Here is a 22335-nt window from a genome sequence, read left to right as displayed (position 1 = left end):
GGAGCGTGGAGGACGTGTGGTTACTCAAAGAACAGCTAAGAATTTTGCAATCGGCCTGAGCGGGGCGGTGGTGGGGCTGAGCAAAAGGAGGAGGAGCCAGGAGACATCGGGAATGGACCCAGGAGTTCCGGACACCCGTCTTCCAGCGCAGCCTCGGTGGGAGGGCGGCGCCTAAAGTCCCGCCACGCCCCCACAAGATTTACATATTTATGAGGAACCATCGAGATCTTTGAAGAACCAGCTAGCCTAGAGGAGCCAGAACATCTCGCTCCTCGCGCGTTTCCGTTTCCGCTAGGACTCTGGCGGTTGGTGAGCATCATGGCAACCGTTGTAAGTGTGGGTGCATGGAGGGTGAGGAGCGAGCTAGCAGTCTCGAGTTTGAGAGAGGAGGATGCTGGAGGCCCTGACTCCTGGGTCTGAGGGAGGAGGGATCTGGGGGTTCAGACTCCTGGGTCTGAAGGAGGAGGAAGCTCGGCCTCCCAGATCTGGGGGAGAAGGGGACATGGGGGCTGGACTTCTGGATCTGAGGCGGGGAGGGGGCTGGGATCCCAGAATCTCAGGTCTGGCCCCATCATGCTATAGGAACTCCAACTTTCAAAATTCTCTTGGCGCAACGGCCGGTTCCGCAGTCCTTGGCGCCAGTGTGTGATGAGGAGGGTTGTAGGACCTTGCGCTTCGAGCCATTTGGGAGCCTTGGATTGTTAGTGGTGCCAATGGCACTTGAGTTCCAAGCTGGAAGCACAGGCAGGTACCTGTTCAGTGTGTCTGAGAGCGCGAGGGCGCCTAGTGAGCCTTTAGTGGGAAGAAATTGTCGAGGAACAAGAGAGTCTTAGTGGAGAGGACTGAAGGATTAGGGACCCAGAAATCGGGATCTTGTCATGCTACCGTTTTGGCCATTTTCATATTTCCAGTATTTCACACGGGCTACGTCTCAGTGTAAATGCTCAATAAATTATCACTTGAATATTTGAATGAATGAATACATGTGAATGAAGGAGAGGCCAGGAAACTTGGCCTGGCACCTGCTCAATTACCTGAATAAAGAAGTGATTTTGGCCTGGCGTGGTGGCTCATGCCTGTAATCCCAGCACTTTGGGAGGCCGAGGCGGGCGGATCACTTCAGGTCAGGAGTTCGTGGCCAACATTGCGAAACCCCGTCTCTATTAAAAATACAAAAATTAGCCAGGTGTGGTGGTGCAGGCCTGTAATCCCAGCTACTCAGAAGGCTGGGGCAGGAGAATCGCTTGAACCTGGGAGGCAGAAGTTGCAGTGAGCTAAGATCGCGCCACTGCATTACAGCCTGGGCGACAAAGCGAGACTCTGTCTCCAAAAAAAAAAAGGTAATGTGACCTGAACTTAGGGACTGGGCTGGGCTTACAGGTGCCTCAATTTCCATGATGAGCCCAGTCAAGATGGAGGAAGGGAGGGAGAGAAAGTTGTTGGTAGCTGGGGATGAGATTTGAGTCTGTTGCTGTCACCAGGGCAAGGAGGAGGAGGAGGTGGATGGGGAAGTAGAAGAGGAAGGCTATGACCAGAACTACCGTGGAGAAAGTATTGGAAGTATGAGGGGACGGTGGGTGCTGAGTTTTGAAATGACCTTGGTTTTCATGGGACCAGCGGGCAGCGAGGTTTTGGAGAGACTTATGATGAAAGAGAAAGTCTTTGTAGGAGACAGTCCTTGGTAAGGGGCCTGTTTATGTTGAGAGAGCTACATTTGGGATTCCTGGATTCATGTCTTTTTTGTGGGGCGGGGATGCCTAGTCTTCTGCTTGTAGTCTGGGGGTAATGTTCTATGCTCCTGGGTTCCACCTTCCTATAGGAGACAGTAGGTGGGAAGGTTCACACAGTGACAGGGAAAGCTTGTGACCATTGATGGCCAGAAAGTCTAAACGATTGGCTCCAGAGGGAGGAGGCTTCCTCTGGGCTGGATAACTGCATGTCCTCTCTGGGGGAAGAAGAGAAGAAAGACCTGTGGGCTGGGCACAGTGGCTCACGCCTGTAATCCCACACTTTGGGAGTCCAAGGTAGAAGGATTGCTTGAGCCCAGGAATTTAAGACTAGCCCTGGCAACATAGCGAAACCCTGTCTCTACAAAAAAATAAGAAAATTAGGCCGGGCGCGGTGGCTCACACCTGTAATCCCAGCACTTTGGCGGGTCGAGGCGGGCAGGTCATGAGGTCAGGAGTTTGAGAGCAGCCTGGCTAATATGGTGAAACCCCGTCTCTACTAAAAATACAAAAAAAATTAGGCGGGCGTGGTGGCACATGCCTGTAGTCCTAACTACTCTGGAGGCTGAGGCAGGAGAATTGCTTGAATCCGGGAGGCGAAGGTTGCAGTGAGCCGAGATCGCGCCACTGCACTCCAGCCTGGGTGACAGAGTAAGGCTGTGTCTCAAAAAAAAAAAAAAAGAAAAGAAAAAGAAAAGAGAAGAAAATTAGCCAAGTGTGGTGGGACACACCTGTAGTCCCAACTACTTGGGAGACTGAGGTGGGAGGATTGCTTGAGCCTGGGAGGTGGAGGCCACAGCAGTCCAGCCTGGGTGACAAAATGAGATCTTGTCTCAAAAAAAAAAAAAAACACAAACCTGTGGGAAGGAAGGAGACTTGGGGATGGGTGGCCTCGGTTAGCATGCTAGCTTCTTAGGCTTCCTTTTCCTTATTAGAAATTATGAACTATTCCAAAGTGTCAGAAAATAATGTAACAGACATGCAAAGATCCACCATCCAGGATTGTTTTTTTGTTTTTTCTTTTTTTCAAGACAGAGTCTCACTCTGTCTCCCAGGCTGGAGTGCAGTGGTGTGATCTTGGCTCCCTGCAGCCTCTGCCTCTCTCCCATGTTCAAATGATCCTCCTGCCTCAGCCTCCTGAGTAGCTGGGACTACAGGTGCGCGTCACCACACCCAGCTAATTTTTGTATCTGTGTGTGTGTGTGTGTGTGTGTGTGTGTGTGTGTGTTAGTGATAGAGTCTTGCTCTGTCGCTCAGGCTGGAGTGCAGTGGCGCGATCTCTGCTCGCTACGACCTCCGCCTCCTGGGTTCAAGCAATTCTCCTGCCTCAGCCTCCCAAGTACCTGGGATTACAGGCACCTGCCACCACGCCTGGCTAATTCTTTGTATTTTTAGTGTAGACTGGGTTTCACCATGTTGGCCAGGCTAGTCTTGAACTCCTGACCTCAAGTGATCCACCTGCCTTGACCTCCCAAAGTGCTGGGATTACGGGCGTGAGCCACCGTGCCTGACCTAATTTTTGTATTTTTAGTAAAGACAGGGTTTCACCATGTTGGCCAGGCTGGTCTCGAACCCCTGACCTCAAGTGATTTGCCTGCTTCAGCCTCCCAAAGTGCTGGTATTACAGGTGGGAGCCACTACGCCCAGCCTGTTTTTTTTTTTTTTTTTCTTAATAGCTTTATTGAGATAGAATTCACGTACTACATAATTCACCCATTTAAAGTATACAGCTCAGTGTTTTCTAGTATATTCACAGAGTTGTGCAGCCATTTCCACAGTCAATTTTAGAACATTGTCGTCACCCCAAAAAGAAACCCCATGCCTCTTACCTGTCACTGCTAATCCTTCCATACCTCCCATCTTCAGTTCTAGGCAGCCACTAATCTTTCTCTGTATATGGATTTGCCTATTGTGGCTACTTCATATAGATGGAATCATACCATATGTGTCTTTCGTGTGTGGCTTCTTTCAGTCAGTATAATGTTTTCAAAGTTCATCCACGTTGTAGCATGTATCAGAACTCCATTCCTGGCCGGGCGCGGTGGCTCACGCCTATAACCCCAACGCTTTGGGGTGCCAAGGCAGGTGGATTACCTGAGGTCAGGAGTTCAAGACCAGCCTGGCCAACATGGTGAAACCCCATCTCTACTAAAAAATACAAAAAAAAAATTAGCCAGGTGTGGTGGCGGACACCTGTAATCCCAGCTACTCGGGAGGCTGAGGCAGAAGAATCACTTGAACCCAGGAAGCAGAGGTTGTAGTGAGCCAAGATTGCGCCATTGCACTCCAGCCTAGGTGACAGAGTGAGACTCTGTCTCAAAAAAAAAAAAAAAGAAAAGAAAAGAAAAAAGAACTCCATTCCTTTTTATGACTGAATAATATTCCTTTGCACAAATAGACCGTGTTTTATTTCGCCATTCATCAGCTGATGGACCTGTGGGTTGTTTCTATCTTTTGGCTGTTGTGAATAGTGCTGCCGTGAACACTCGTGTCCATGTTTTGTGTGGACCTCTGGGGGGGTCCTGAATTGTCCCAGGTGGTGTTTACTCACCTCCCTCCCCCATGTGAGAAGGGGTGGTAGCTGGCTCCTCTCTGTGGAGAACTGTCAACATGGGAAGCCTCGGTATATTCTTGTTGAATGAGCTCAGCACTTTAGAGTATCACTCAGCAAACCACAGACATTGAGTCCCGAGGTGAGCAAGAGAGACACAGGCCGTGCCCTTCATGGGACTCATGTCCACTGGAGCAGAGAATATTGATCCATCCATCTCCCTCAGGAATGTGAGATCACACAGGCAGATGGGGCTCCCAGGGAGGCCTTTCATCTGTCTGAATGTCTAGAGGTCCTAGAACTAGCCTGGCAGGGGTGTTGGTCAGAAAGGGCCTCCCCTAGGGGGCAGCACTTGATCTAATTCAGTGAGAGGGCAGGGAGAGCAGTCTGGACTCAGGGGCCAGCATGTGCAAGGCCTGGTGGTTGAGAACTGGGGCCGCCTGGTACAAGGGATGCTGGGAAATTAGCAGGGGCCAGAGCATGTCCAGCTCCATGCCTGCTCCTCATTGGTGTCTGTCCTTATGGAGCTCACAGTTATTAGAAATGGGGAGGACTTGTCTGGGCACGGTGGTTCACACCCGTAATCCCAGCACTTTGGGAGGCCTTGGTGGGCAGATCACTTGAGGTCAGGAGTTCGAGACCAGCCTGGCCAACCCCAGTAGAGATGGGCGAAACCCCATCTCTATTAAAAATACAAAAAGAAATTAGCCAAGTGTGGTGGTGTGCGCCTGTAGTCCCAGCTACTCAGGAGACTGAGGCAGGAGAATCGCTTAAACCGAGGAGGCGGAGGTTGCAGTGAGCTGAGATCGGGCCACTGCACTCCAACCTGGGCGACAGAGCAGACTCCATCTCAAAAAATAAAAAAAAAAAAAGAAATAGGGAGGACTTAGCCGGGCACAGTGGCTCATGCCCATAATCCCAGCACTCTGGGAGGCCAAGGCTGGTGTATCACTTGAGGCCAGGAGTTTGAGACCAGCCTGGCCAACATGGCAAAACCCCATCTCTACTAAAAATACAAAAATTAGCTGGGTGTGTTGAACGCGCCTGTAATCCCAGCTAGTCAGGAGGCTGAGGCAGAGAATTTCTTGAACCCAGGAGGCAGAGGTTGCAGTGAGCCGAGATTGGGCCACTGCACTCCAGCCTGGGTGACAGAGCGAGACTTCATCTCAAAAAAAAAAAAAAAAAAAAGAAACAGGGAGGATTTCATTCATTCACCAAATAACCAAATACGTGCTGGACCCTGAGGACCAAGCTGTCGATGAGACAGACAGTCCTTGTCTTCCTGGGGCTCAACCAACCAGCCATTAGGCAGTGACAGGCAAGAGGGGTGGGGGTGACTGGTGCCTGTCCCATCGCCTGCCTGTGAGGGGAAGGAGTGGAAAGGACCATCTCATGGGAGGGACAGAGGAGGGGTTGGTGAAAGCTGGGACCACACTAGTCCTCTGACACATCTTCTTCCACCCCCAGACAGCCACAACCAAAGTCCCGGAGATCCGTGATGTAACAAGGATTGAGCGAATCGGTGAGTGAGTTGGGTCAGGAATAGGACCTAAGCCCTACCTGCCATGTGCCCTGACAGAGCAAACCTATTGAGGACCCCTAAGATGGAGAGGGAGGTGGCCTGCACACCAACTGTGCCCCCACTACCATTCCCCCACTCGCCCTGTCTAATGGGGGAGGAGGATCCTCAGTTCCAGAGTTGGGTCAGATGATGCACTGGGGACCAGGCTGCTATCCTGGCTATCCTGGTGGGGTTCCCGGGTATGTTTGCCTGGAAGTCATAGATATTTACTGGGTGCTTTACTGGGTTTGGCCTCGTATACCCAGTACACACTGTGGGGTGAGTTCCCTGAGGGCAGGGATGAGGTCTGTCTCATTCCTAGCTGTGTCCCTAGCACAGGACCTAACAGAGCAGATGATCAAGAGATAACCATTGAATGCACGAGTTTGCGTCCTGTGGAACCCTCGCAGTAGCCGCATGAGGTGCATATTGTAACTGTTAGCTGAGGGAACTGATTTTCAGGACAGCTAAATCACTGGCCCCGGCTCACACAGAGCAGGAAGTTGAGACGCAGTGAGGCCAGCAGGGTGCGCTCTCACAAAGAGCTTTACCAGCAGGGAAGCGACCGCATTCATTCATGCAGCAGGCTCACTGATTCAGGGCATCCGAGAAAGGCAGTAAGGGCTTCTGGCTCTGAAGATGGGTTTTAGAAGCCCAGTGCTGGATTCCTGGAGCTTAGCTCTGCCACTTTCCCACCATGTGGCCAGGGACTAGTTCCTCTCTGTGCCTCAGTTTCCTTATCTGCAAGACGAAGCTAAGATAGTTTACCTCATCAGTTAATGTAAGATTCAGTAAGGTAGTTCATATAAAGCATTTTGGGTCTGTGTGCCAACACTGTTTCATCTATTAAAAGTGCCGGGGCACTGGGTGCAGTGGCTCATGCCTGTAATCCCAGCACTTTGGAAGGCCAAGGTGGGCGGATCACCTGAGGTCAGGAATTTGAGACCAGCCTGGCCAACATGGTGAAACCTCGTCTCTACTAAAAATACAAAAATTTGCTGGGCGTGGTGGCGCATGCCTGTAATCCCAGCTACTTGGGAGGCTGAGGCAGGAAAATTGCTTGAACGAGGAGGTGGAGGTTGCAGTGAGCCAAGATCACGCCATTGCACTCCAGCCTGGGTGACAAGAGTGAAACTCTGTCTCTCAATAAATAAATAAATAAAGTGCCGAGACTGGGTGCTGTAGCTCACGCCTGTAATCACAGCACTTTGGGAGGCTGAGGCGGGTGGATCACCTGAAGTCAAGAGTTTGAGACCAGCTTGGCCAACATGGTGAAACCCTGTCTCTACTAAAAATACAAAAATTAGCCAGGCATGGTGGTGCATGCCTATAGTCCCAGCTACTAGGGAGGATGGCTTGAACCTGGGAGGCAGAGATTGCAGTGAGCTAATATCGTGCCACTGCACTCCAGCTTGGGTGACAGAGTGACTCCATCTCAAAAACAAACAAAAAGTGCCAAGTATGGCCGGGCATGATGGGTCACGCCTGTAATCCTAGCACTTTGAGAGGCGGAGTCAGGAGGACTGCTTGAATCAGGAGTTCAAGACCAGCCTGAGTCACATAGTGTGATCCTGTCTCTAAAAAAAAAAATCAAAAAATTAGCCGGCAGTGGTGGTCCATGCCTGAGTCCTAGCTACTTGGGAGAACTGCTTGAACCAAGGAGGTTCAGGATGTGGTGAGATGTGACTGCACCATGCACTCCAGCCTGGGCGACAGAGTGAGACACTCTCTCAAAAAATAAAAATAAAAAATTTTTTTTTTTTTTTTTTTTGGAGACGGAGTCTCGCTCTGTCGCCCAGGCTGGAGTGCAGTGGTGCAATCTCGGCTCACTGCAAGCTCTGCCTCCCAGGTTCACGCCATTCTCCTGCCTCAGCCTCCCGAGTAGCTGGGACTACAGGCGCCCGCCACCATGCCCAGCTAATTTTTTGCGTTTTTAGTAGAGACGGGGTTTCCCCGTGTTAGCCAGGATGGTCTCGATCTCCTGACCTTGTGATCCGCCCGCCTCGGCCTCCCAAAGTGCTGGAATTACAGGCACGAGCCACCGCGCCTGGCCAAAAAACAATAAAAAAATTAAAAAAAAAAAAAAGGATGAAGAGCCAAGCACCGCTTGTGAGCTGAGGACCCAGTAGAGACTAGCTGCACCCAGGAGCCTCCCTTGGGGTGCTCACAGTCAAGTACTGGGGTCAGAAAATCTTTCTTTATTTTATTTTATTTTATTTTTTTGAGACGGAGTCTCATTCTGTCCCCCAGGCTGGAGTGCAGTGGCGCAATCTTGGCTCACTGCAAGCTCCACCTCCCGGGTTCACACCAATCTCCTGTCAGCCTTCCGAGTAGCTGGGACTACAGGCCCCTGACACCACGCCCGTCTAATTTTTTATATTTTTAGTAGAGACGTGGTTTCACTGTGTTAGCCAGAATGGTCTCTATCTCCTGACCTCGTGATCCGCCTGCCTCGGCCTCCCAAAATGCTGGGATTACAGGCGTGAGCCACCGCGCCCGGACCCTAGCAAATCTTTCTGAAAGGGTCAGATGGTAAATCCTTCCTCTGTTGAAACTACTCAACTCTCCTCTTGCAGTGCGAAGGCAGCCACAGACAGTATATAAATGGCAGTGTTCCAATACAAAGATTTTTTGGTTGGTTTTTTTTTTTTTTTTTTTTTTGAGATGGAGTCTCACTGTGTTGCCCAGGCTGGAGTGCAGTGGGGCGATCTCAGTTCACTGCAACCTCCACCTCCCTGGTTTAAGTGACTCTCATGCCTCAGCCTCCCGAGTACCTGAGACTACAGGTGCATGCCACCACGCCAGGCTAATTTTTGTATTTTTTAGTAGAGACGGCGTTTCACCATGTTGGCCAGGCTAGTCTCGAACTCCTGACCTCAGGTGATCTGCTTGCCTCTGCCTCCCGAAGTGCTGGGATTATAAGCGTGAGCCACCGCACCCAGCTCCAATAAAATTTTATTTGCAAAAACAGGTGGCTGGCCTCCAGGCTGAGGTTTGCTCAACCCTCATCTAATGTAAAGCATGGGAATCCCATCTTCCCCTCTCGCTGGCTGTGTGGCTGGGGCATGGGACCTAACCTCTCTGAGCTCCCTCCCCATTCATATCAATAGGTTCTGGGACTGTTGCCATTTTGATACTCAGAAGTGCTTTCAGGGTGATAGCAGCCAGGGCTCTTGTTTCATTTTATTTTGTTTTACTGAGACAGGTCTTGCTCTGTCATCCAGGCTGGAATGCAGTGGCACAATCTTGGCTCACTGCAACCTCCGCCTCCCAGGTTCAAGCAATTCTCCTGCCTCAGCCTCCTGAGAAGCTGGGATTACAGTCGTCTGCCACCATGCCCAGCTAATTTTTGTATTTTTAGTAGAGACAGGGTTTCACCATGTTGGCCAGGCTGGTCTCGAACTCCTGACCTCCAGTGATCCACCCGCCTCGGCCTCCCAAAGTGCTGGGATTATAGGCAGGAGCCACTGTGCCCGGCCCCAGCCAGGGCTCTTTTTTTGCAGGGTCATATGGAATAAACTGAGAACATGTGGGTGCTGTGTAAACCATAAACATGAAGTAATTGTGATCATTAGCCCTTGTGGTTAGTTCTTAGTACAATTATGTGCTTAATCAGGCCTCAGTGACTTTTGTTTAACTAGGATGCATCCTCAGAGCAGCTCCAGTTCATTGAGCATGTACCACATTCAGCCATCTTCCTAGGGAGGTGCCAATTTGGGATATCCTTCCCATGTGCCCCTTCATTCCCCCAACCCCTGCTCCCTACTCCCACCCACCCCTTTGACAAAGAAGGAAACCAGGGCTCAGAGGGGTCAGGCCACATGTGCAGCAAGCTGGCTAGTAACTGAGTCTTTGTTCTTTCCCTTCATGTAGGTGCCCACTCCCACATCCGGGGACTGGGGCTGGACGATGCCTTGGAGCCTCGGCAGGTAGAGCAGAGGAGGCTGGGGTGTGAGGGCCTCTCCATGAAGGTCTTGGGTAGTGGGTACCCAGGGCCCTGGGGAGTGTGGGGACTATGTTACGGTCTTTTGGACCTTTGGCTACCTACCCATAAACTTCAGCCACATGTGGGTTTTCTTGGTACTAAAGAATTGATTAGGCTAGGTGTGGTGGCTCATGCCTGTAATCTCAGCACTTTGGGAGGCCAAGGTGGGTGGATCACCTGAAGTCAGAGTCAAGACCAGCCTGACCAACATGGTGAAACCCCATCTCTACTAAAAATACAAAAATTAGCCGGGCATGGTGGTGCATGCCTGTAATCCCAGCTACTCGAGAGCCTAAGGCAGGAGAATTACTTGAACCTGGGAGGTGGAGGTTGCAATGAGCCGAGATTGTGCCACTGCCCTCCAGCCTGGGTGGCATCTCGGAAAAAAAAAAAAAAAAAGAATTGGGAGTGGGTAGCAATTGCTTTGCCACCTTAAAAAAAAGTTAGACTGGGTGCAATGGCTCACACTTGTAATCCCAATACTTTGGGAGGCTGAGGTGGGACGATTGCTTGAGCCTAAGAGCTTGAGGCCAGCCTGGGTAACATAGTGACACCTCATTTCTACAAAAAATTTTAAAAATTAGCTGGACATGGTGGTGCACATTTGTGGTTCCAGCTACTCAAGAGGCTGAGGTGGAAGGATCTCTTGATCCCTAGAGGTCAAGGCTACAGTGAGCCATGATCGTACCACTGTACTTCAGCCTGGGTGACAGAGCAAGATCTTGTCTCAAAAAAAAAAAAAAAAAAAAAAAAGGCAGGGAAAGCTTTTTTGGCTTTTCCTAGAAGTCCCAGCTAGTAATGTCTGCTTCCATCTCACTAGCCAGGATGTGGTAGAAATGCCATGGTAGCCCCACAGGAAATCACCTCATGTGCGCCTCCCACCCACAGGCTTCACAGGGCATGGTGGGTCAGCTGGCGGCACGGCGGGCGGCCGGCGTGGTGCTGGAGATGATCCGGGAAGGGAAGATTGCCGGGCGGGCAGTCCTTATTGCTGGCCAGCCGGGCACAGGGAAGACGGCCATCGCCATGGGTAAGAAACCTCCCAGGGCAGGAACTCTCCTGTTTCCTGCTAAATAACTCCTCCTGTGTAAGTCAGGGTCAGGATGAGCCGCATTTAACAGATGACCCAAAATGGCAGTGGCTTAAACACTCAGGATTCATTCTCACCCATGGAAGAATCTAGAGGTAGGCCATTTGGGGCTTATTAAGCAGTTCCAAGAAGTCTTCCATCTTCCTGCCTCACCATCCTCTGCACTTGGTTCCAGTCAAGAGGACGCCATGTTCCAAGAGGGCTGCCAGAGCTCCAGCCTTCCCACTCATAACCCAGGCAGCAGGAAGAAAGGAGTTGCCATGAGGATGAACCCCCTCGAGTTGGCTTCCTTTAAACAGTCATTGGAAATCCTCCATGCTTCTGCTTATATCTCATTATCTCATTGACTAGAATTTAATCATATGATCACACTCTGCTTCAGGGGAGGCTGGCACATTAAATGTTTTTTAAAATTTTATAATTTGGACCATTTTTGCCTTAAGAAAATGAGGATTCTTCTGTTGGGCAAAAGGTTGTTGTAAAAATAAAAAATTAAAAAAAAAAGAAACAGGAAAGAAAATGAGGGTTCTGGAACTAAGGAAGAAGGGGAAGGTGGGTATTGAGGAGTCACCCAGCAGTCTTTGTTGCAGTCCGCTAGTGGTTTATGATCTTTTCACTCCCAGCTGTTCCTCTTCTTCCTTGTTGAACTCCTATTTATCCTTCAAAACCCTACTTCAGCATCTCTGCCCCATTGAAGCTTTTCCTAACCCACTGCTCTTCCCACTCACTCCCACCTCTGTGCTGAGGCTGGGGCCAGGCAGGGAGAATCAGAGTAACAGCCAGGTCTTCAGTGAAGATAAAGCAGTGCCTGTTGGGGTGCCAGGCCTCGGACTGGACACTGGGGACCCATAGATGAGTTAGACCAAGGCCTGACTTCAAAGAGCTCCTGGTCTGGAGGAGGTGGTCATGGACACGATCCCTTCCAAGGCGACGTGTGTTACAATGCAGGTAGCATGTGACAGAGGAGGCTCCTGACCTTGGTAGGAAAACGGGGCATGTGGTGGCATTTGTTGGTAGAGGCTTCCAGAGAAGCGGATACCTGAGCTAAGCCTAGTAGGATGGCCAGGAGGCTCCTGGGCGGACACTGGGGACAGCATGTCCAGGCCCAGAATGTGGCACACACAGTAACTTCCTTCCCTCCATCCTTTCTGCTTTCCTACCCTTCTTCATTTTTTTTTTTTTTTTTTTTTGAGACAGTTTCACTCTGTCGCTCAGGCTGGAGTGCAGTGGTGTGATCTTCGCTCACTGCAACCTCTGCCTCCTGGGTTCAAGTGATCCTCCTGCCTCAGCCTCCCAAGTAGCTGGGATTACAGATGTGTGCCACCACACCCAACTGATTTTTGTATTTTTAGTAGAAATGGGATTTCACCATGTTGACCAGGCTGGTCCCGAACTCCTGACCTCAGGTGATCCACCCGCCTGCCTCGGCCTCCCAAAGTGCTGGGATTACAGGCGGGAGCCTGTAGACTTTATTTTTTAGGCATGTTGTGACTGTGCCCGGCCTCGCCTTTCCTCTTCTTGTGTCTCCCGCAGGCCTCCTGCAGGCCAAACCCTGTGCTGGGCAGCACTGGGGTGAGGCTAGCCTCGCCCTGGTGGGGACGCTTCTTAGTCTAGTGAAAGAGGCAGAGAGGACCCCTGGTGTCCCCAGATGGCATGGGCCGTGCTCGTCCACTCAGCCCTCAGCAGATACTTGCTGAGTTCTGTGATGAGGGCCATTGTGCATCCGCAAAGAGGACTAAGAACAGGTCCCACTTGACACTGGGCAGGAGGGTGTGGTGTCAGCCTGTCTGAAAGGGCGTGCCCCACATTGGACCAAACCTTGTGGCCAGGGAACTGGAAGGAAAGGTCTGGCGTTCAGAGCCATTGCTGGAGACAGACCTGCTTCCTGCCAGGCACCCCAGGCCACCGGCGGTAGAGCGTCCTGCCCTGTGCCAGTTTCAGGCTGTGCAACCATGTTACTGCTGAGCACCAGTGCCTGCCTGCCTGCCTGCCCATAGTTGCTCCTAAGCAGGGTGTCATCCCATGCTGGCACGTGTTCTGTTATCATCCCCATTAGACAGAGGGGGAGACTGAGGCTCAGGGAGCAGTTCAGATCGCTCAAGATCCCACGGCGCCACCTGCACTTAAGTGGTGGATCTGGGATGGGAGCCGAGGCAGTCTGCCTTCATCACTTGTAGCTATCGTGTGGGCTCCTTGGCCTTCGTCCCTGGTCCCCTTTGCCCAGCTCTGAGGCTAAACAGCTCGTAGAGGCTGGGAGACTGAGGTGTGGCGAGGTTCTAGGGTGTACCCTCTGGGCAATGTGGGATTCTAAGCCAGGCCTGCCGGAGCAACCTGCCCTGCCTGGCTTCTCACTCACTGTCTGCCTCATGGCTGAACCCCGCTCTCCAGTTCCCCCTCCCCAGCGCTCTGCTCAGCTCGGAGCCAAGTCCTTACATGTAGGATGGCACTGAACCCTCTTTCCTGGGGTGGGAGAAAAGCTAGTTTGCCACAGAGCAGGTGTCGGGGACCTGGTGCCAGAGCGGCTTCACCTACACAGACTGCCTCCTTCCCAGGCATGGCGCAGGCCCTGGGCCCTGACACGCCATTCACAGCCATCGCCGGCAGTGAAATCTTCTCCCTGGAGATGAGCAAGACCGAGGCGCTGACGCAGGCCTTCCGGCGGTCCATCGGCGTTCGCATCAAGTAAGCGGGGGACCCGAGGCGGGTGCCAGACCCCAGAGCCTGGGAGCAACCCTGCACCCCGGGCGGCTCGTCCTTTGTCCCAGAGCTCATGGAAGGTTGTGATTCCTGAGGGCCCAGGTGTCAGGCTGTCTCCTCAGATCTGCTCTCTGGCTAGGGAGGAGACGGAGATCATCGAAGGGGAGGTGGTGGAGATCCAGATTGATCGGCCAGCAACAGGGACGGTGAGTCTGTGTGAGTCTGTACCCTGCTGAGGCCACCTCCAGCGCCAGGGTTGGAGAGAGTAGATATCAGGTCTGCACTGAGGTCAGAATCCCATGGAATGTTCTAGCTGCAGACTAGAGCCATGTACATGCCTACAGTAGGAGGTCAGTTAACTTGACAATGGCTTATCCCCTTATGAGGGACATTGTGGGCAATAGAAACTGAGGCGGTAAAATAATGAGAGAGATCTGTTAGTGAGTTCCCAACAGACCTCAAAACCCAACAGACTTCAAAACTCGTTCCGTGGCCGAAAGGTATGTCCTGTCCAGCTTACATGATACAGGTGATTTGCTCTCTCTTTTTTTTCTGTTTTCGAGACAGAGTCTCCCTCTGTCCCCCAGACGAATGCAGTGGTGCAATCTCGGCTCACTGCAACCTCTGCCTCCCGGGTTCAAGTGATTCTTCTGCCTCAGCCTTCCGAGTAGCTGAGATTACAGGTGCGTGCATGCCACCACGCCCGGTTAATTTTTGTATTTTCAGTAGAGACGGGGTTTCACCATGTTGGCCAGGCTGGTCTTGAACTCCGGACCTCATGATCTGCCCACCTTGGCCTCCCAAAGTGCTGGGATTACAGCCGTGAGCCACCATACCTGGCCTCTTTTTTTTTTTTTTTACAATTTCTGTTTTCTCCTTTTTGCATAGCTGTGTTTTCTGATTTTGTGATCAACAAAAACACTTTTTATTTGGGTATAAAATAGGAATGTCAAAGTGTGACCTTTGGCAATTTTGCGAGACCTCGAGCCTATGTTGTTTTTGATAGACTTTATTTTTTAGGCATGTTGTTTGTTTACTATTTTTATTTTTTATTTTTATTTTATTTTATTATAATTTTTTTTTTTGAGATGGAGTCTTGCTCTGTTGCCCAGGCTGGAGTGCAGTGGCACAATCTCAGCTCACGGCAAGCTCTGCCTCACAGGTTCACGCCATTCTCCTGCCTCAGCCTCCCGAGTAGCTGGGACTACAGGCACCTGCCACCACGCCCGGCTAATTTTTTGTATTTTTAGTAGAGACGGGGTTTCACTGTGGTCTCGATCTCCTGACCTTGTGATCTGCCCGCCTTGGCCTCCCAAAGTGCTGGGATTACAGGTGTGAGCCACTGCACTGTGCCTGTTTACTATTTTTATTAAGAGCTTTATTGAGTTTTGGCCAGGCACAGTGGCTCACACCTGTAATCCCAGCACTTTGGGAGGCTGAGGTGGGCGATGACTTGAGATCAGGAGTTCGAAACGAGCCTGACTAACATGGTGAAACCCTGTCTATACTAAAAATACAAAATGGCTGGGCGCGGTGGTTCATGCCTATAATCCCAGCACTTTGGGAGGCCAAGGCGGGTGGATCACCTGAGGTCAGGAGTTCAAGACCAGCCTGACCAACATGGTGAAACCCTGTCTCTACTAAAAATACAAAAAATTAGCTGGGCGTGGTGGTGGGTGCCTGTAATCCCAGCTACTTGGGAGGCTAAGGCAGAAGAATCGCTTGAATCTGGGAGGCAGAAGTTGCAGTAAGCCGAGATCACACCATTGCACTCCAGCCTGGGCAACAAGAACGAAACTCCATCTCAAAAATAAATAAATAATAAAAACACAAAACAATTAGCTGGGTATGGTGGCACACATCTGTAATCCCAGCTACTTGGGAGGCTGAGGCAGGAGAACTACTTGAACCTGAGAGATGGAGGTTGGAGTGAGCCGAGATCACACCACTGCACTCCAGCCTGGGCGACAGAGCAAGACTCTATCTCAAAAAAAAGAAAAAAAAAAAAGAGCTTTATTCACCAGGTGCAGTAGCTCACTCCTGTAATCCCAGCACTTTGGGAGGCCGAGGTGGGCAGATCACAAGGTCAGGAGATCGAGACCATCCTGGCTATCACAGTGAAACCCCATCTCTACTAAAAATACAAAAATTAGCCATGCGTGGTGGCAGGCGCCTATAGTCCCAGCTACTCGGGAGGCTGAGGCAGGAGAATGGCGTGAACCCGGGAGGCAGAGCTTGCAGTGAGCCGAGATCACGCTACTACACTCCAGCGTGGGCGACAGAGCAAGACTCCGTCTCAAAAAAAAAAAGAACTTTATTGAGTTTTAATTGACATACAGAAAGCTGTACACATTGCAAGTGTCCAGTATGGTCCGTTGGGACATACATGTTCAGCCACGGAGCCATCACCGCGTCAGGCTGGTGAGCGCACTGTATCTCTTCCCCGGAGAGCTTCCTTGTGTTGTGCCCATTTTGAAGCTGTGGAAGCAGAGGCCAGAGCAGAGCCAGAAGCTTATCAACACTGGGGGCACTGGGGCAACATCAGGGCCCTCTCTGAGCCCCATCCCTGGCTTGTCCCCACTCTCAGGGCTCCAAGGTGGGCAAACTGACCCTCAAGACCACAGAGATGGAGACCATCTACGACCTGGGCACCAAGATGATTGAGTCCCTGACCAAGGACAAGGTCCAGGCCGGGTGAGCAGTCAGGGGCCATGCCAGGCAGCCAGGGGGATGGGCGAGCTTGGGCCCATTCCTTTCCTTACCCTACCCCCCATCCCCCTGTAGGGACGTGATCACCATCGACAAGGCGACGGGCAAGATCTCCAAGCTGGGCCGCTCCTTCACACGCGCCCGCGACTACGACGCTATGGGCTCCCAGGTGCAGCCGGGACTCCCGGGATCCCCTCGCCCCCAGCACTGGGGTGTTTTCATCTCCTCCATCACCCCCTTGACCCATGGGGTCTGGATCTTCCTGTTACCCTGACTGTTTGTCCTGGTACTCCTGGGTCTTCCCTGTAACCCTAGGACAGCAGGGCCCCTCAGCCTGGCACTATAGCTTCGCATGGCCACATGTGGCCTGTGGCTTCTAAGGTCCTCCGGGAGCCCCTGTGACCCTCAGCGCTCTGGAATGTCCCTAGTCCTGACTACCTCCTGGGCCTGGGGTTTCCAGATGACCCCATTTAGCCTCCCAGCTCCATTTCCTGGAGCTCCAGTCTCCCCCAGACAGAGGGCTTTAGGGGCCCCCTTCATGCCCTTCCCTGCCCTGTCTCCTCCGTTCTTCCCCCACCCCCGCCCCATAGACGAAGTTCGTGCAGTGCCCAGATGGGGAGCTCCAGAAACGCAAGGAGGTGGTGCACACCGTGTCCCTGCATGAGATCGACGTCATCAACTCTCGCACCCAGGGCTTCCTGGCGCTCTTCTCAGGTGAGGCCCCTCCTGCCCTGCCCTGCCCTGCCCCAGGCCTAGCAGCCTCCCTCGGGCTCCCTCTGTTCCTGAGCTCCGAGTGTGGCCCACTTGCTCCACGCTGTTTCCTGTAACTCTGGCCCGTGGCTGCCTCTGTTCTCCACCTGCAAGTCCGCTTCGTCCCCACCCCTGCTGGTGCTGTGATGGGGGTGTGGCCCTGCCCTCTCCCCTCCTGTGTTCTCTGCCTCTGTTCCTCCTCTTTGGGGATGTTTCAGGCTCCTCATCCCTCCTTGCTTTGCTCCCCTTCCTCCATCCCTGGCATCATCCTTCTCTGTCTTAGCCACACTCTGGCCCTGGAACCCGCCTCCTCTCTAGCTTCCCTGATGCAACCTGTGCCTCCCATAGGTGACACAGGGGAGATCAAGTCAGAAGTCCGTGAGCAGATCAATGCCAAGGTGGCTGAGTGGCGCGAGGAGGGCAAGGCGGAGATCATCCCTGGAGTGAGGACCCAGGACATGGCCGGGGCAGGTGGTGGGGTGGAGGTGGGCCGGGGAAGTGGGGACGTGGGTGGTGACTCTCACACACACCCCAATCCGAGGTGCTGTTCATCGACGAGGTCCACATGCTGGACATCGAGAGCTTCTCCTTCCTCAACCGGGCCCTGGAGAGTGACATGGCGCCTGTCCTGATCATGGCCACCAACCGTGGCATCACACGGTGAGCCGGCTACAGGGGCCTCTGGGGAAAACAGGATGCTCTGGGCAGTGGGTGTGGTCAGAGGGTCAACGGGAGCCTGTGTTGACACCAGGTCAGGGAGGGACGCGTGACTGCAGTGTGCGCTCTTTGCTTACAAAAGGCGGGTGGGAGGCAGCTCTGCTGCCCGAGGAAGCCCAGAGACTGTGTTCTTGCTGCCTTTCTGTCTTGCTGCTCCTTTAGCCCCCAAGGCTGCAGTTTTCAAACTGCGTGCCGAGGCACCCCCAGGTGCTGCAGGAAACTCACAGGAGTGCTGTGGGATGTTTTCTAGTCGTGAGGGAAGCACAGTGACATCTGTTAGACATAACATAAACTACGATTGTTCAGTCACTTCGACCCAGCAACTCCATTAACAGAACTCTTAGCGTTGTGTTTGGCCTAAGGATGCCAGGGACAGATTCCCGTGACACAGAGGGTAGCGTGCTCTGCTGAAGCCTGGGAACCTCATCTCCCAGGTGTTGCCAGCACCCTGTGCGCGGGGAACTCTTAATGTTGTGTTTGGCCTGAGGATGCCGGGGACAGATTCCTGTGACACAGAGGGTACTGTGCTGTGCTGAAGCCTGGGAACCTCATCTCCCAGGTGTTGCCAGCACCCTGTGTAGCTGGGATTACGGGCACCTGCCACCATGCCCGCTGGCTGTCTTCTCCACCTCGCCACATTTTGGCCCGCAGGAAGCAGGGGGATGTGGAGGGCAGGCAGCCCCCATAGGCTGTGATCCACAGGCTGCACCCCAACCTTGCATCCCCATTCCATTGCCCGGCACTGCTTGGACTCAGTGCCGTACCTGGTGGCAAAGAAGGCTGGGTACTGTCAGCTCCAGCCCTGCAGCCTTGGGCCCAGCTGAAACTGGGCGGTTGGGATGGGCATCACAAAAGGGAAGAAGCGGGCACCCTACAGAGGATGCTGGGCCGCTGGGCCTGGCTCTGTGTTTGGCTCTTTTAACTCCTTGGATCCGCAGAAGAAGCTCAGAAGGTAGATATCACCTCAGCCCCATTTTATAGGGCAGGACAGTGAGGCCCAGTGACTTGCCCAGGTCACAAGTCTAGAAGGTAGCAGGGCCGTAATTTGGTCTCTGGATGGCTGGACACTGGAAGAGACCCCCAGGGCTGACGGTGTTTTCACAGAAACTGCAGGTCAGGGCCTGGGGACTGCCCAGGGGCACCTCCTGTGGGAGGCAGCAGCTACGGGCAGCCCTGATTGTTCATAGACTCTGTATCTGAGAATCTCGCTTGCTAAGATTTATTTGTAATCCCCAAATAAATATCTGCCCTGCTTTCGGCAACAAATTCAAGTCACCTGACACCCACTTTCCCAGCTGAGTGTGAATGAGGCAACACTGCCTGCTCCCTTTAGTGCTCATGCTGTAAATAAGTGTCCTTGTTGTATTCTATTTAGTGCTACGTTTGTCACTTTTGTTCTTTGAGACAGGGTCTTGCTCTGTCGCCCAGGCTGGAGTGCAGTGGCACGATCATGGCACACTGCAGCCTCAGTGCCCACCACACACACACACACACACACACCACCCCTGGGACTCAATCAGTCCTCTGGCCTCAGCCTCCTCATCAGCTGGGACCATGGGCATGCACCACTATGCCTAGCTAATTTCTGTTTTTGTTTTGAGACGGAGTCTAGCTCTGTCACCAGGCTGGAGTGCAGTGGCACGATCTCGGCTCACTGCAACCTCTGCCTTCTGGGTTCAAGCAGTTTTCCTGCCTCAGCCTCCTGAGTAGCTGGGATTATGGGCACCCGCCACCATGCCCAGCTAATTTTGGTATTTTTAGTAGAGACAGGGTTTCACCATATTGGCCAGGCTGGTCTCGAACTCCTGACCTTGTGATCTGCCCACCTCAGCCTCCCAAAGTGTTGAGATTACAGGGGTGAGTCACCGCGTCTGGCCTAATTTTTTTTTTTTTTTTTTTTTTTTGTAGAGATGGTGTTTTGCCATGTTGCCCAGGCTGGTCTCAAACTCCTGGGCTCAAGCAATCCACCCGCCTCAGCCTCCCAAAGTGTTGTCACTTTTTTTGTGCCTTTTTTTTTTAAACTTTTTGGGGCCATTTGTTGGTGATATTGCCATTTAAAGTGTCCCCTGTGCACAGTGTTGAAGTGCTGTCTAGTATTCTAAGTGCAAGGAGGCTGTGAAGCCTGACGGAGAAAATGCCGTGTTACAGACGCTTCGCTGAGCCCAAGTTAGAATGCTGTTGACACGAGCTCCATGTTAGAGAATAAACAGTGATGTTACATAACAAACACATGGAAATAGAAACACACATACATGAGGCCAGGCGCGGTAGCTCACACCTGTAATCCCAGCACTTTGGGAGGCCGAGGTGGGTGGATCACGAGGTCAAGAGAATGAGACCATCCCGGCCAACATGGTGAAACCCTGTCTGTATTAAAAATAGAAAAAACTAGCTGGGCGTGGTGGTGTGTGCCTGTAGACCCAGCTACTTGGGAGGCTGAGGCAGGAGGATCGGTTGAACCCGGGAGGCGGAGGTTGCAGTGAGCCGAGATCGCGCCACTGCACTCCAGCCTCGCAACAGAGTGAGACTCTGTCTCAAAAAACAAACCAAAAAGACCAGAAACACACAAATGAAAATACACATAGACCCAGATTATATATATATTGATTGATGAAAATACTGTAAGCCGAGGCTTGAGAGAGCCTAACCCTGTATTCCACTAGGAGGAGTGGCTCAGGATCAGCTAATTGGAGTGTTCACGATGACTTTCTAGAACCTCACTACTGTGAATAAGGGGAACTGACTGTATCCCCTGGCACCAGCCCTGGGCTGGCCCCGCTGCAGCAGGGAACAAGACAGGTGCAGTCCCCTCCTTTGTGAAGCTTTGTGTCGAGCACGGGAGTGGGACCTTGATCCAGTAATCCTGGAGGCAGAGATCTAGCTTAAAGCAGCCCAGCTCCGCGGAAAGGTGCCCTTGGGGGACTGACGCAGTTGTGGAAGGCTGCGTCATGAGGGGTGATGTCATCATGTGACAGGAGACACGAGCTAAAGGTTAAGTGGTGTTGGGCCCAGTGAGTGGGTGGTGATGGGAGGTGAGAGTGTTCCCAGCAAAGGGAATGAAGAGGGAACATGCCCCTGACAGCCCCCTCTTTCTGCCTCTTCCTCAGAATCCGGGGCACCAGCTACCAGAGCCCTCACGGCATCCCCATAGACCTGCTGGATCGGCTGCTTATCGTCTCCACCACCCCCTACAGCGAGAAAGACACGAAGCAGATCCTCCGCATCCGGTGCGGGCAGGACCAGGCCGTGCGCCTGAGAGGCAGGGCTGGGGTCTACCCTGTTTGACAAATGCTGACACTGAGGTCCAGCGGAGTGGCGTGGTGGCTGGGCCTACGAGAGAGGGCTGAGCGGGCACCCAGACAGTGGCCTCCGATCCGGGAGCAGGAGCCATGGTGGGAAAGGGAGGCGAGGTACCCGTGACTGGTGTTGGGGCCAGCGCCCTGGGGGTGGTCAGGAGGCCTAGGTTTTAGGTCCAGCCCAGCCCCTGTCTCCGTGGCTCTTCTAGCGTCAGCATTCTATGGTTCTAAGATGCAGGCGCCACATATTCCCAGTGGGGAAGGGCCAGAGGGTTGCTGTGGCCACTTCTGCTGCAGTCAGAGGCTGGGCCCCGGCTGAGCCACCCCTGTCCCCCACTGCTTGCAGGTGCGAGGAAGAAGATGTGGAGATGAGTGAGGACGCCTACACGGTGCTGACCCGCATCGGGCTGGAGACGTCACTGCGCTACGCCATCCAGCTCATCACAGCTGCCAGCTTGGTGTGCCGGAAACGCAAGGTCAGCCGGCCGAATTAGCCAGCAGGGCCAGATGGCGGCAGTGAGTGATACAGTACTTCAGGGGCTTCCAGGGTTCCGATTTCATCCTAGAATGTACATTTTCAGAGGCAGGGAATTTTCATCCCTCAGGTTGGCTTCTGTATCATCCAGCCTGGCCTATAGTAGGTGTCAGTAAATCTCTCTTGACTTAAGTAGATGCTGTTAGGTCCACCTTACAGATAAAGAAACTGAGGAATGAAGAGGCTGGGCCCACAACAAGGAGATGGCCAGGCAGGATTTGAACCCAGGCAATCTGGCCCAGAATGCCCTCCCCTCACATGCCACACTCTGCTGCCTAGAGCATGGAGGTGGCATACGCTGGGGTCTGTGCCTTGAGCCTCACGGAGAGGGGCCCAACTGAGGACTCGCCCTCCCCCTCCAGGGTACAGAAGTGCAGGTGGATGACATCAAGCGGGTCTACTCACTCTTCCTGGACGAGTCCCGCTCCACGCAGTACATGAAGGAGTACCAGGACGCCTTCCTCTTCAATGAACTCAGTAAGAATCCCCACCCCGCACCTGCACTGCCAGAGCCAACCTCAGAGGGAGGAAGAGGGAGCTCGGCCTAGAAGGCTCAGGCCCTGTCACCTGGGCGACACTGACCATGTGGCCTTCCTTCTCCCCACAGAAGGCGAGACCATGGACACCTCCTAAGCTGAATGTCATCCCCCGACCCCACCCTGTTTTCCACCAGAGTTCTGTACTGTGACTTTGTATAAAATGGTTTGGAAGCTGGAC

The 22335-nt window shown here is 52.8% G+C and overlaps 1 protein-coding gene across 2 annotated transcripts; it reads left to right on the top strand.

The window, feature by feature from the left end:
• The first annotated feature begins 12 nt into the window (after nucleotides 1–12).
• RUVBL2 (RuvB like AAA ATPase 2) lies at nucleotides 13–22334 on the top strand. 2 transcript variants are annotated; one of them, XM_019014531.4, is made up of 15 exons: nucleotides 13–330; nucleotides 5746–5800; nucleotides 9713–9768; nucleotides 10713–10854; nucleotides 13467–13596; nucleotides 13751–13817; nucleotides 16199–16305; nucleotides 16396–16489; nucleotides 16911–17034; nucleotides 17419–17513; nucleotides 17612–17730; nucleotides 20895–21014; nucleotides 21430–21559; nucleotides 21981–22095; nucleotides 22226–22334. In XM_019014531.4, the coding sequence occupies exons 1-15, from the start codon at nucleotides 319–321 to the stop codon at nucleotides 22249–22251; spliced, it is 1392 nt and encodes a 463-aa protein (XP_018870076.1). In that variant the 5' UTR covers nucleotides 13–318; the 3' UTR covers nucleotides 22252–22334. The 2 variants fall into 2 exon arrangements, with proteins under 2 accessions (XP_018870076.1, XP_063557936.1); XM_063701866.1 differs by having other exon boundaries at nucleotides 290–309.
• The last annotated feature ends 1 nt before the right edge of the window (nucleotide 22335 follows it).

The sequence above is a fragment of the Gorilla gorilla genome, chromosome 20 (genome assembly GCF_029281585.2).
Source record: "Gorilla gorilla gorilla isolate KB3781 chromosome 20, NHGRI_mGorGor1-v2.1_pri, whole genome shotgun sequence".
In the NCBI taxonomy this organism is placed as follows: domain Eukaryota; kingdom Metazoa; phylum Chordata; class Mammalia; order Primates; family Hominidae; genus Gorilla; species Gorilla gorilla.
Note: the sequence above shows the minus strand (reverse complement) of the source record. Positions and strands in the feature narration are given on the sequence as shown.

Bases quoted from the DNA above. Each gene is read 5' to 3' on its own strand.
- RUVBL2 (XM_019014531.4), top strand. The intron at 16,490-16,910 runs GTGCAGCCGGGA...CCCGCCCCATAG, and splicing joins ACGACGCTATGGGCTCCCAG to ACGAAGTTCGTGCAGTGCCC. The intron at 21,015-21,429 runs GTGCGGGCAGGA...CACTGCTTGCAG, and splicing joins AAGCAGATCCTCCGCATCCG to GTGCGAGGAAGAAGATGTGG.